This window comes from Antedon mediterranea, chromosome 10 (assembly GCF_964355755.1).
Source record: "Antedon mediterranea chromosome 10, ecAntMedi1.1, whole genome shotgun sequence".
NCBI classification, from domain to species: Eukaryota; Metazoa; Echinodermata; class Crinoidea; order Comatulida; family Antedonidae; genus Antedon; species Antedon mediterranea.
Genome location: NC_092679.1, coordinates 14,687,910 through 14,700,414, shown reverse-complemented (window position 1 = coordinate 14,700,414; position 12,505 = coordinate 14,687,910). Strand labels below are relative to the sequence as shown.

The 12,505-nt window shown below is 34.5% G+C and overlaps 1 protein-coding gene across 1 annotated transcript; it reads left to right on the top strand.

Annotated features, from left to right (window-relative positions):
* Positions 1-2,798: 2,798 nt before the first annotated feature.
* LOC140060044 (lysophosphatidylserine lipase ABHD12-like) lies at positions 2,799-11,233 on the top strand. Its single transcript, XM_072106089.1, has 12 exons — positions 2,799-2,934; positions 3,841-3,962; positions 4,091-4,196; positions 5,354-5,470; positions 5,858-5,934; positions 6,287-6,416; positions 7,252-7,289; positions 8,514-8,593; positions 8,945-9,027; positions 9,880-9,958; positions 10,265-10,386; positions 10,826-11,233. Exons 1-12 carry the CDS (start codon positions 2,846-2,848, stop codon positions 10,839-10,841), a joined length of 1,059 nt encoding a protein of 352 aa, XP_071962190.1. The 5' UTR covers positions 2,799-2,845; the 3' UTR covers positions 10,842-11,233.
* The last annotated feature ends 1,272 nt before the right edge of the window (positions 11,234-12,505 follow it).

Here is a 12,505-nt window from a genome sequence, read left to right as displayed (position 1 = left end):
CGACTTAAATGTCAGGCAGATTTACATCTTATTGTCATAGATTAATATTACTATATAGATATTTACTTTCCGTTCTGTAGCTCAAAGTACACATTCAAGAACTAGTGATATCAATCTGACAATCCCAGACATTTTGCTGACTGCTCGTTTTCTCACAGCTGGACTAATAATCTGAAACAATAGCAGAGTAACATTAAACAAGAAATATTTCTTACAAAAAACGCTGCTCGCTTGCTGACGACTGACGTAACAGTTTTAAAGATATATTGTCCCCTATTTTTTATTTCAAATTTGTTTTTGAATGTGTAATTTTATTGTCACATAATAGTAATAGTAACCAAACAATTATTTACCTGAAAAAATGTAATTTAAAGCCAAAAATACTTAAATTGTCTGTCAGACAATGGTTTTGGGGTTATAATTTTCGTTTCTTCTCTGTTTTTATACATGAATAAATATTATTTTTGTTTGTTACAGAAGTGAATAACTTTTGTATTTGAAGTAAAATACCACAAGAAATCATACTTCGATATGTCATAATTGTGCAATTGAAATTGAAAAATAAAAAATACTGAATCTGTAAAAGATAATGTGCTTATTAAATAATTTAAATTAAAATGATGTCTAAATAATATTACTTTATTATACTAAACAGACTCAATTTCTGTCACTGTTTATATTTTATTGCTAACAAGTCTGGGGGTCACTTCATCAGAGGCTTCAAGTGTCAACAAATTGTATCCTATTACAACCAAAAACTTTACTCTGTATATGGACTGTTTTGATAATAATTCAATGATTATCTGACAGCGAATTACAGTATTATATATATCGGTCTAGATTGACAGTCAAATAAGACTCATTGTAAATACCAGAAATAAAGTTTTGATTGACAGTGAATTATTATAATTAGAGGGTGAGCTCTCTTCGCTCGCTCCCCCTCTAGGAAGTGTAGACGATGGTTCTCGGAATAATAATGTTCTCCTTATACGTTTTCTGTCGGTTACCATTATTGAAAATGCTTGACATTCGTAAAACTAAACTACTTTGTTTCACAGTGTTTTAGATGAAGTGTAGACGATGGTTCTCGGAATGATAATGTTCTCCTTTTTATACGTTTTCTGTCGGTTACCATTATTGAAAATGCTTGACATTCGTAAAACTAAACTACTTTGTTTCACAGTGTTTTAGATGATTAATAACATTTTAAAGTATAGTTTTTATTGTTTGGTAGGACCCTATGGGGAGGCGGAGGTCATTTGAGGGAGGTGCTTATTCGAGGGATATATGTTAAATTTTTTAGTTTTAATAATATGGTAACATTTATAATCAAATGAAATCCTCTAATAGATATGAAAAGTGGCAAAAAAGAATAACAAATGCTTGGTAAATTGTAGATAACAGTGCGGTGAATTCTACTACAAATAGTATAATTGTGTTATTATAAATATGTGGATGAACGTTTATTAGATAGTTGGGTTGGGGGGGGGGGAGGGAGGGGGTTTATTCAAAGTGATGTTTTATTGGAGAGGCGTTTATTCAAATGAATACCATCCTAATAATTATTAATACATTATTTATTTTAATCATCTTTTGAAACTAACTGCCGTGACAGAGTGGGCCCAAGAAAGAAGACATTACGGCTTGCAACATGGGCAGCTCGGTCCTAACTGGACACAGGAAGATAGCCTACAGTTATTCCTGCAAGCTTACTCAATAAGGCTCAGCTATCGGGATTTCACTCGAAAAATGTCTTATCATCAAATCTTCCTATGTAATTTTATAATACTATTCCCTACAATATATTCTGATTCTTTATGGCGTATATTTAATTTGATCTTTATTAATTTGCAGTATAATTTCTATTATTTAACTACACACGCGCGGTATGTTTTAAAATAAACAAAACACTGAAATGGCTATGACTAATGGCCAAGTTAAGCTCCAGTCCTACTATCTGATTTTTTTTTCGTCTTCCAAAGGGACACTGTATTGATTGATGGAAAGTGCCTGTTTCCAGTCACCTTTAGGGTCAAATCTATTATTTTAACTGCTCCCTTGTGTATAAAAGAGAAAAAATATTTGAAACCAGGTTGTTGCAAGGTGAACTTATCTTAAACCCGGAAATTACTTTGACCGGGAAGAATTGAAATTGAGATGAAAATCTAATGTTGAAATCATAAATTTTGTTATAAAACTCTTTATAATATCTTCTTAAGATAGAAATATGGAACAATAGCGTCGATGTGAACACTAATGTTACCAAAGCTACGTTTCGCGGTACATCTCAGATAGATAAGGTAGGTATCCAAGGCGGAGATTTGTACCGAAGTTTTTGCATTGTGCTCGCCTATGTCAGAATTAACCATAATTTATATATAGATACTGGTCATTATTTATTGAACAAGATTTTACAGATTACAGTCTACATGCATCTATAATACTGTATTATCAGCTATTTTTTTCATAGACTCTCTTCTCCCAGACGTGCTTTGGGGTTTGTAATTTTAGCATGACCTGTCCTAGTTTACAAAGTACCAAAAACGTCGGCCTCTAGAACTATAACTGCTGCTTGCTTATAGCTTCAGAATGAGTAGTCCTCATATATTTAGCTGGCTAAAGCAGCAGCGTGAAAAGATGTGCATATTGTAAAAAGGTGAATGTGATAAAAGGACCGAAAAGAAAAAACGAAAAAGGCAATAACGGCGTTTCATACACAATACTATTGTCAATAGGCGACAGTCGATCGATATGAGGATCAGCTCGCGCGCGAGGGATCGGAAGCGCAGCAGTGCAGACAGGATATAGGAATAGGCGGAGGCTAGGGGGCCTACAATTTGTAAAAATGCGCTTGAGAAGTGGAAACAGTACTGTTGCAACCGATGAGAGAAAAAATCAGAGCGAAACACATTTACCCAGCCATCAACCATACAGGTAATACATTTTTGCGGTACTGTACTTTCGCACCTAGCCTAGACCTATCTATAGGCCTAGCCTACTAGGGCCTAGGCTCCTAGAGCCTACCTAGTAGGCCGGCCTAGGCCTAGGTAGAGTAGGCTAGGCTAGGCTAGGCCCTAGTAAGTAGTAGCCTAACTAGCCTAGGTAGGCTAGGCCTAGGCCGGAATCCACTAGGCCTAGGTAGGCCCTACCTGCCCTAGGCCTAGTTAGGGTTAGTTAGTTTTCAGGCACTAGGCCTAGGCTAGGCTTAAGGTAGGCCTAGGCCTAGGCCTAGTAGTAGGCTACTGTAGGCCTCTAATAAGCCCTCTAGTAAGGCTAGGCTAGGTAATTAATAATAGAGTAATGCCTAGGCTAGGCCTACTAGGCTAGTAAGCTTTGCCTCAAGGCCTAGTAGGCCTACTACTGTAGCGTAGGCCCTAAATAAGCCTAGTTAGTAGGTAGGTCTAGCTAGCTAGCCTATATAGATAGGCCTAGAGGCCTATAAGTATAGGCCTATATATTTCTTTTCCAGAAACGTGTTAAAATATTTTCATTCATTCTAAAATGCGTCATTAGCTTCACTCATCACAAAAAAAGGGCAATCTTCAATTTTGGAATAGGCCTAAACCTAAATCAGTATTTTGACAGTTTTTTAATACATTAAAATTGTATAAATAAAATGTACAATTAAAATATCACGATAACACTAAATTAATGTTAGCATGTACTTATTTAAATCATTATCATTCACCCTACCAGGCAATACCGCGCGTAGATTAGTATGACCCTTACTAAGTAAAGAGTCTTTGTTGACACAAACAAACATCTTTTTAAAGACAGATAAATTAATTTAATTAATTAAATTTTACATTTTTAATCAATGCAAATTTCTATTTATTTCAGATCGTCCCTTCCACGATGTTTAAAATATGTTGCAGTAGGCCTAATAGCTTTATATGTATCTATTCCAGCTGTTTTACACTATGTGCCAATTCTTCCACGAGAGCTTATTTTCTTATCGTCAGGTAATCAAATTTATACATTAAATAAAGACCTAAACAAAAGGTTATACTGATGTTGTTGTTTTGTCTTTCTACACAACATACAAATAGGACTGCTCATATAATCTTTTAACTTTTCTTTCTGTTTTTAGTATATTATCCTCTTATATTGGACTTCAATAACCCTTCGAAGTATGACATAGAAGGAGTTAATAATTTAAAGTTGAATTCAACTGATAATGTGCAAATTGGTACCTGGTAAGTCAAGACTTTTGATGAGACATGACCTCGAATAAGGACTATAAACACTATTTCCAGGGAGTTAAATTCTATTGAATTGAATTGATTGAATTGAAATATATATTTATACTGGGTAACCTCTTCAGTCAAGGACTGGTCTCCCAGAGGGGCCCAGTTGGTGATCAGTGGCTGTTATGTACTAATACTCGTCTCGAAAGATGTACTAGGTTCTTTAAAGTGCACACAAACTAGATGTGTACACTGGACCTACGGTTTATAGTCCTTATCCAAGAAGACTCGTTCTACCACCAGAACCATGGAGTGAGTGAGCCTCGAACCCCTGCCGATGTTATGGCTACGTAATTACAGTTCCACTGTCTTAACCGATTGGCCACTTACTCACTCCATATGAACACTTTGCATTACACTGATATACTGTAGGTAGAAACGTTTAAATATTGTAAATGTATGTATTTAGTTATGCATTTGTCAATTGTATGACTCACTATACGACCCCCGGGAGAGGTGCGTCATTTGTCCGATGTGCGTCATACTTTTGAATACCATGACGCACCCGTGCGTCAAAAAGGTGACTTACCTTTAGGTGACCATGACGCACCCATTTTGACGCACTGTGACCATGTTGTTTATGATATGGTGGGTGGTAAAGTGACGGACATTGACACACCTTGTTCATTGATGTGACGTACCATCTAGGTTTTTTGACGCACCCCTGCGTCAGTAATTATTTGTAAATGACGCACCCATGACGCACCTCTCCCGGGGGTCGTATAGTGAGTCATACAATTGACAAGTGCATTACCATGAATAATAATATTGAATAATTTTACCCTTTTTTGAACATGAATAAAATCAACAAATAACTTTCCTATCATGACACTCTATAGAAATCTATTGTGTTTACAATTGTTTGTTGGCTAAATATGTCATGTCATACAACTCTAGGTTCAGTGTACTAAATTATTTTGGCTGTTTCCTATCAATGAATTATATAGCCAAGCCCCACCAGTATAAAGTGTAAATTATACAAAATAGGATATATTTAGAGTGTTAATTTATAATTGCATTTTCATCAATCAAATTGTACTTTTTTATATTCGTAACATGTCAACACAAACATACTAATTGATTCAACATTATTATTAATTTAACAGGCAAGTTCTTCCAGTAAGCCTTCGCAATAAAGGTATAACAAGTAGCAAGCAGTTCAGTGATGCACTAGGTGATGATAAGTCAGTTGTGATTTATCTTCATGGAAATTCAGGGACCAGGTAAGAAAATGTTAAAATTGCCCTGAAGGATAATGAAATCGTATGAATTGATTTGCCTGTAAATCATTCCAGTAAATGTCTAGACTAATTCAGTAACATTTTAAAACGGTTTGTGTTGAGCAATTTTTAGCTGCAACACAATTTTGGTCTCAATTTGACCTAATTTCAGAAGGTTATTGACTGGTGCAAACATTTGCCTACTCTCTATGGATAATAATGATGTCATTACACAACCAACCAAAGACAAACTGATAAAAAAAACGATTTTATTTTGAGTAAATAACTAAAACAGGTTTCTTAAAACCCATTTTTTTTAAATGTTCAGCCAAAACAGACCTAGGTATATAAAATCTGTATTTCATTGATGAACTTTGTTTTGTTTTATAGATTGACGTATCACAGGGTTTCACTGTATAAGATTTTATCAGATCTTGATCATCATGTTATTGCAATAGATTATAGAGGTACTGTATTTGTTTTCTAGGCATTTCTTTATGACAGGTTTAAGGCCCATTTACACTAGGACACTAACGATTGACAGAAAACTATACAACAACAACAAAAATGTTTTTTTCAGAATCCATCCAAAATGATTTCATGATCAGTAAGAGCAATTTATATCATGACGATGCAAAGATTTTATTGTCATCATGACGTCATTGGATTGGACTTGTGAACATATTGTTTTCATCAAAGACAAAATGATTATTCTAGAATAGTTCTAGAATGAAAGGGTTGATGTGGTGTAAAATTATAAAATGTCACCTCAAGCCTAAATTAATTGGATTATTAAATAAATTTGACTTTCTTCTTTAGGGTATGGTGATTCAACAGGAACACCATCAGCAGAGGGGGTGATTGCAGATGCTGTAACTACCTGGGACTGGGTCAAGCAAAGGAGTGGCAAATCAAAAATTTATATTTGGGGTCATTCTTTAGGCACAGCGTAAGTAAGCACCTGATTATTTGTATTTGCTTAGAAATCATTTCATTTGGGTTACCCAACAGGGAAAACTCCTGGAGTACTTCTGTGCAGGGGCCTAGTGATATGCTGAACAATTGTTTTCACGCTGCTGCTCTAGCCCGCAACGTCACACGAGATGACTCATTTATTAGATGAAATCATGCAGCAGTTATAGTACTACACTTTGACATTTTTGCTAAAATGGAAACTCGACTATAATTTATAGGTACCAGCTGAATTTCTGGTAATTATGAGTCCCATGACAATACTGTATTTCGCTGTCAGATAATCATTGAATTATTATCAAAACAGTCCATGAAAGTTTTTGTTTGTAATATGATACTTCACACTTGAAGTATCTAAGGCGTGATGAAGTGACCCCCAGACTTGACCTTAGCAATAAAATAAACTAAATTGAGTCTGTTTCATATCAAAGTTATTCACTTCTGTAACAAAATTCACATTATAAAAAGAGAAAAGAAACGTTTAATTATTATAACTCAAAAACCACATTGTCTGACAGACAATTGAGGTATTTTTTGCTTTTAATTACATTTTTTCAGGCAAAATAACTATTATGTGACAATAAAATGACACATTCAAAAACAAATTTGAAATAAAAAATATTTTTCAGAGGGACAATATATCTTTAAAACTGTTACGTCAATAAGCAAGCAGCGTTTTTTGTAAGAAATATTTCTTGTTTATTTTGAAATGTACTGAGTATTTTGTTTATTAAGTTTATGTCAGAATTTGGCAAAACATCATAACTTCACAATAATTATTATCTTTCTTTTTTTGTGTTTTTATTTATCAGAGTTGCGTCTGCAGCTGCAAAGAAACTATGTCTTAAAGGTGTGTAATTAATTTGGTTGTAGGGGCTTGTTAATTTTGGTTATTTAGTATATTCTATAGAAATAACTCAGTATAGAAATATACACTGTCTATGAGGTGGCCCTTCACTATATATGGGTAGTAATATGTACACTGTTATAGTAACCATATTAATTGAATTGAATTGAATTGAAATTTATCTTTATACTGGGTGACCTCTTCAGTCAAAGACTGGTCTCCCAGAGGGCCCAGTTGGTGATCAGTGGCTGTGATGTACTAATACACCGAGGTAACCCCCTAATCGTCTCGAAAGATGTACTAGGTTCTTTAAAGTGCACACGAGCTAGATGTGTACACTGGACCTACAGTTTATAATCCTTATCCAAGAAGACGCGTTCTACCACCAGAATCATGGAGTGAGTGAGCATCGAACCCCTGCCGATGTTATGGCTACGTAATTACGGTTCCACTGTCTTAACCGCATCGAACCCCTGCCGATGTTATGGCTACGTAATTACGGTTCCACTGTCTTAACCGCTCGGTCACTCACTCACTCACAATCAAGATGCAATACTTAAAACTAGGCTTGCAATGCAAGTATGTAAGCACAACACAAGTAATTTGATGAATGATTCAAACTGTTGGCTTGTCATTGGTCAATTCGCTTGAATTGCGTTTTCTACATCCTTGCATTACGTCCTAGTGGGAACCAAGATAAATATACAAATACTGAATGTTTATGGGTTTAATGGGAGCATATGTTATATGAAAAGTTGACTTTTCTATTCAATGAGGTGAACACCAAGTCAGGCTATCAATGAATACAAATATTCCTCTATTTCATTGAACAATAAAGTGGCCAAACGGTTTATACAGTGGGACCGTAATTACATAGCCATAACATCGGCAAGGGTTCGAGGCTCACTTGCTCCATGGTTCTGGCAGTAGAACGAGTCTTCTTGGATAAGGATTATAACCTGTAGGTCCAGTGTACACATCTAGTTCATGTGCACAATGAACCTAGTACATCTTTCGAAACAAGTAGGGGGTTACCCCAGTGTACATCACAGCCACTAATTATAACTGGGCCCTCTAGGAGACCAGCCTTTGACTGAAGAGGTCGCTCAGTATAAATAAAATATTTCAATTCAATACTAAACATTCATTAATTGTATAACACACATCCAGCATAACCAATCAATCAAACAACATATAACACTTTGATTGACGTTGGTCTTGTTTCAGGGAGTTGTCCTGCTGCTGTGATCCTTGAGTCGCCTTTCAACAATTTACATGATGCTGCCCTCCATCATCCATTTGCAATTGTAAGTAAAGTATTAGTCTTTTTCAATCAAAATTGTAAATATAATGTTACGAAGTTACTTTTGTAATGGTTGAAATAAGCCCCCAATAAAATATACTTTTAGATAAAGACCGAAATGCAAAACACCCAAAATGAATAATACTATACTCTTGAGGTCAATGAGAGGTCAAACATGTAATGCTTCACTGCATAAGCTTGTTAACATTATTCCACCTACAGAGTGTATCAAATTAAGTGTATCAAATTTGTCAGGCCTAAGCTCGACTCAATTAGAACCTATACAACATTCAATGTAAAGTGTGTCCTCTATGTACCAAACAATAATTTCATGAGAAGATTTTGTTTTTTTCAGCCATGGCGTATTTTTCCTTATTTTGACTCTTTGTTCACCCATCCTTTCCGACCAATTTCTCAACACTTCCAAAGCGATAAAAAGTGAGTTTTTTTCAAATGTATGTATGTATTTATCCAAACATATCTTTGGATGTGAATAGTTTGTTTAAATCTGAGTTCAGATAGAAATCCATACAGTACATACATTAGTAATATATTGCCAGAACTATACTTTGATGAAAAAAAATGTTACGTCTTGAGATACGTACGTACTAAGGATGTTGAAGCCCTGCTTCTTTAACTTGTCGGTACCTATTTTTTTTATTTCCCTTATTTTTTTTTTTACTCCCCATCATATTTTTTTCACCATTCCCTAGAGGGATGGTTTATTAGTCTGGGACTCTCTCATCTTCTCTTCCATCCGACACTATTGAGTGCGATTTATAAAGTACTACTCCTCCCTTATTCGTTGTAGTATTGAGCTGAGATTTGGCATGAATATACAACAGGGACATGTTTTTAAAGCTATAGAGCCGGATTTTTAAATTTCAAACCGGATGCAGCCATATCACATCTCGAAGATGGTACCGTATAGCCATATTTTGTAGCGAGGTTATTGATGTGTATGTGACGTCACATCCCGTCTTATGACGTCATTACAGCTTCTTTTGCTGTACCCAAGTATCGCACATTCGTGCTTGTTTTTAGGTTAGGAGGCCCTCAATACTGTTACTTTAATAGCCAGAGCAAAAGACCTTATCCCTAGCCATGTCGTTAAAAAGGGGCTTAAGTTAAAGAAACATTTCAATAAAAAAAAAAGCTACATTAATCAATCAAACTGTTTTGCAAGCCCTGTACAACCAATATGTCCACACCATGCAGTTTTTTAGTGCGCATTTTTTAATGGTTTTATTTGTATTTGCATTAACTGATTAATGTTTTCTTTTTTTTCAGTTTACAAGATGTAAAGTGTCCTATACATATATTACATGCTGAAGATGATGTTATTGTTCCATATAAGCTGGGTAAATTTGTAAGTGTCAATTCTTTTGTGGACACTTAATACTTAAAATAAAACCTATGTAGTTGATGGGTTGATATGGAAAATCACTTTTAAGACAATAACAAATTGTTTAAAATAAGCCTAAAATGGTATACTGAATTTTTCATTGAATTTTATAGCTGTCTTAATATGAAGATAATAAAAAATAGCAAAACTATCCCGATAATGTACGGATTAATCTTTTGTATATATTACTGTCACCTGTTTAATGTCTGAAACAGCTATTGTCATGTAATTAAACTGATTTTATTCATTAGTGTTTTGTTTTTACTTTAGTTGTACAATAGTATTAGGGCAACAAGATCTGATGACCAGGTGACATTTTATACACTAGAGGGTAGCCTTGGACATGGGCATAAGTATATATGTGAAGCAACAAACTTTAAGGAGATTATTAGGTCAGTAATTATTTTTGTTTTTTCCAGTTTGATACCTGTCATTGTTAAACAGTCTTAAGCTCTGTCTACACAATCAAACTAGTTTGACAAAAAAAAGTATGATGTGCCCAAATATGGTAGTGATATGCCCAAATATAGTAGTATCATCATATCCATATATGGGCACATCACATTTTTTTGTCACATAAAGTTTGATAGTGTAGGCACAGCTTTAAAGTCTGTTTTCTACTGACGAAATTAGATCAAAAGCTTACACACATGCGTATTCATGATTCCATCTTCCAAATCCCTTCTCTGGGTATCTCTGGTTTTTACTTTTTGATGCGGAAGGGACCGTACACAGTTTTTCAAAAATGATTTTAAATGAATAAACTTTAATAACCTTTATTAATATACATATGATGTATTTATCTATCAAACATGTTAATTTTCATTTCAGAACTTTCATGAAATGAGATGGTTTTGATTTTAAACAGGGGACGTGATTTTGGAAAATTCTTGACTAAATTCTGTATTATAATCTTGACACAATGACTAACTACTGAGGTACCTATTAATATTGATTGATTAAAATACTAATATATATTTAAAAGAAATTGTTTACCCACTAAAAAGGCATAAAAACTTCCGAAAGTCAGTGGCCGAGCGGTTAAGACAGTGGAACCGTAATTCATAGTCATAACATTGGCAAGGTTTCTTATGTATTATGTTGTTACCTTGTCCTTGATTAAATTACTAATATTTACAGTACTTTTAATAATAAGATTAGAGGTATATCCATGTTTGTAATGATAACATAATTTAATATTATTCACATTAAAAGTTTATTTTCTTTTATGCATACTTAAATGTACTATTTATTACCTACAATGCAATGCAATTTAATAGTCGCTACCTCTGATCATTGAGTTATAATATACTTTACAGTCACATGATGTGATATCCCTTGTTACTCGGAAACGCATGCTATTGTGACATCAGCATTGTGATACTCTATACCGCCGTTCCGCAACCTATGGGTCACCACCCAATGTTTGGGTGTCAAAATTGTTTCCGATACTGAAACTTTTTATCAATTATACACTGATCTATATGTGAAATGTTCTCAGTTTTGCAGAATCTACAACACTGATTACATTTTACATCTAGAGTTTTTTCCCTATGTTGACGTGCGCCAAGAATTGTAGCGTACACACAATTGGGAATCAACGACACTTTTGACGCATAGTTAATATACAAGTGGGGAATCCCCTTTTAGGACGTGGATTTAATAATCTACCAATTGGTTCTACGACGCTATTTTTCTGTAGTTTGCAAATGAGTGTGTAACTTGACTGAAAAACTGCAACCTTTAATGTACCGCCGGTGGGAACTTTTACAATTAGCATTAGAATAATAGAAAGAACAATATAAACAGGCCCATCCCAAATTACACTCATAGCAATGTTGTTCAGGCCCTAGAACAATATAAACAGGCCCATCCCAAATTACACTCATAGTGATGTTGTTCAGGCCCTAGCCAGGAGAACTTTTTATGGTTCAGGAGATCGCCTTGACGTTAGCATTGAACGCAAATGTGATCTTCCGATCATTTTGCCAATTGCAAGCGCGCTATTATTAGAGTGTCATTTCCAGCCAACTAGAGGTGCCATTTATCATGATTTTTACGTGTTAGAGTACCATTTTCAGCCATCTAGGGGTGTCTTTCATTCAATATTCGCTTTGCCACATGCCCTACCATGGAGGCCTGTAGCTCAAATATGCAATGTTGGGTCGCAAGAATTTCCAAATAGGATCAAGGGGTTGCGGTCAAAAATGGTTGCGGAACGCTGCTCTATAGTGTACAACAATTGATTGTGATGTTACTATGTATATAATATTTTTAATTATTGAATTGTAAATGATGTTTTCTATTGTTTTAACTAAAACTTTTAAAATTGCAATTTTATAAATGTGGACAGATTAATCATGTTATAATAATTGGTTATAATTTAGTTCAATTCTTGTCATTCAATAACATAAGTTAAAATCTAATTGTTGAATTATAAAGTAAGAATAACATTTGACATATTGATATTTTGTGTATTCAATATTTTTTTACTTTGAGTGCTGACTTTAC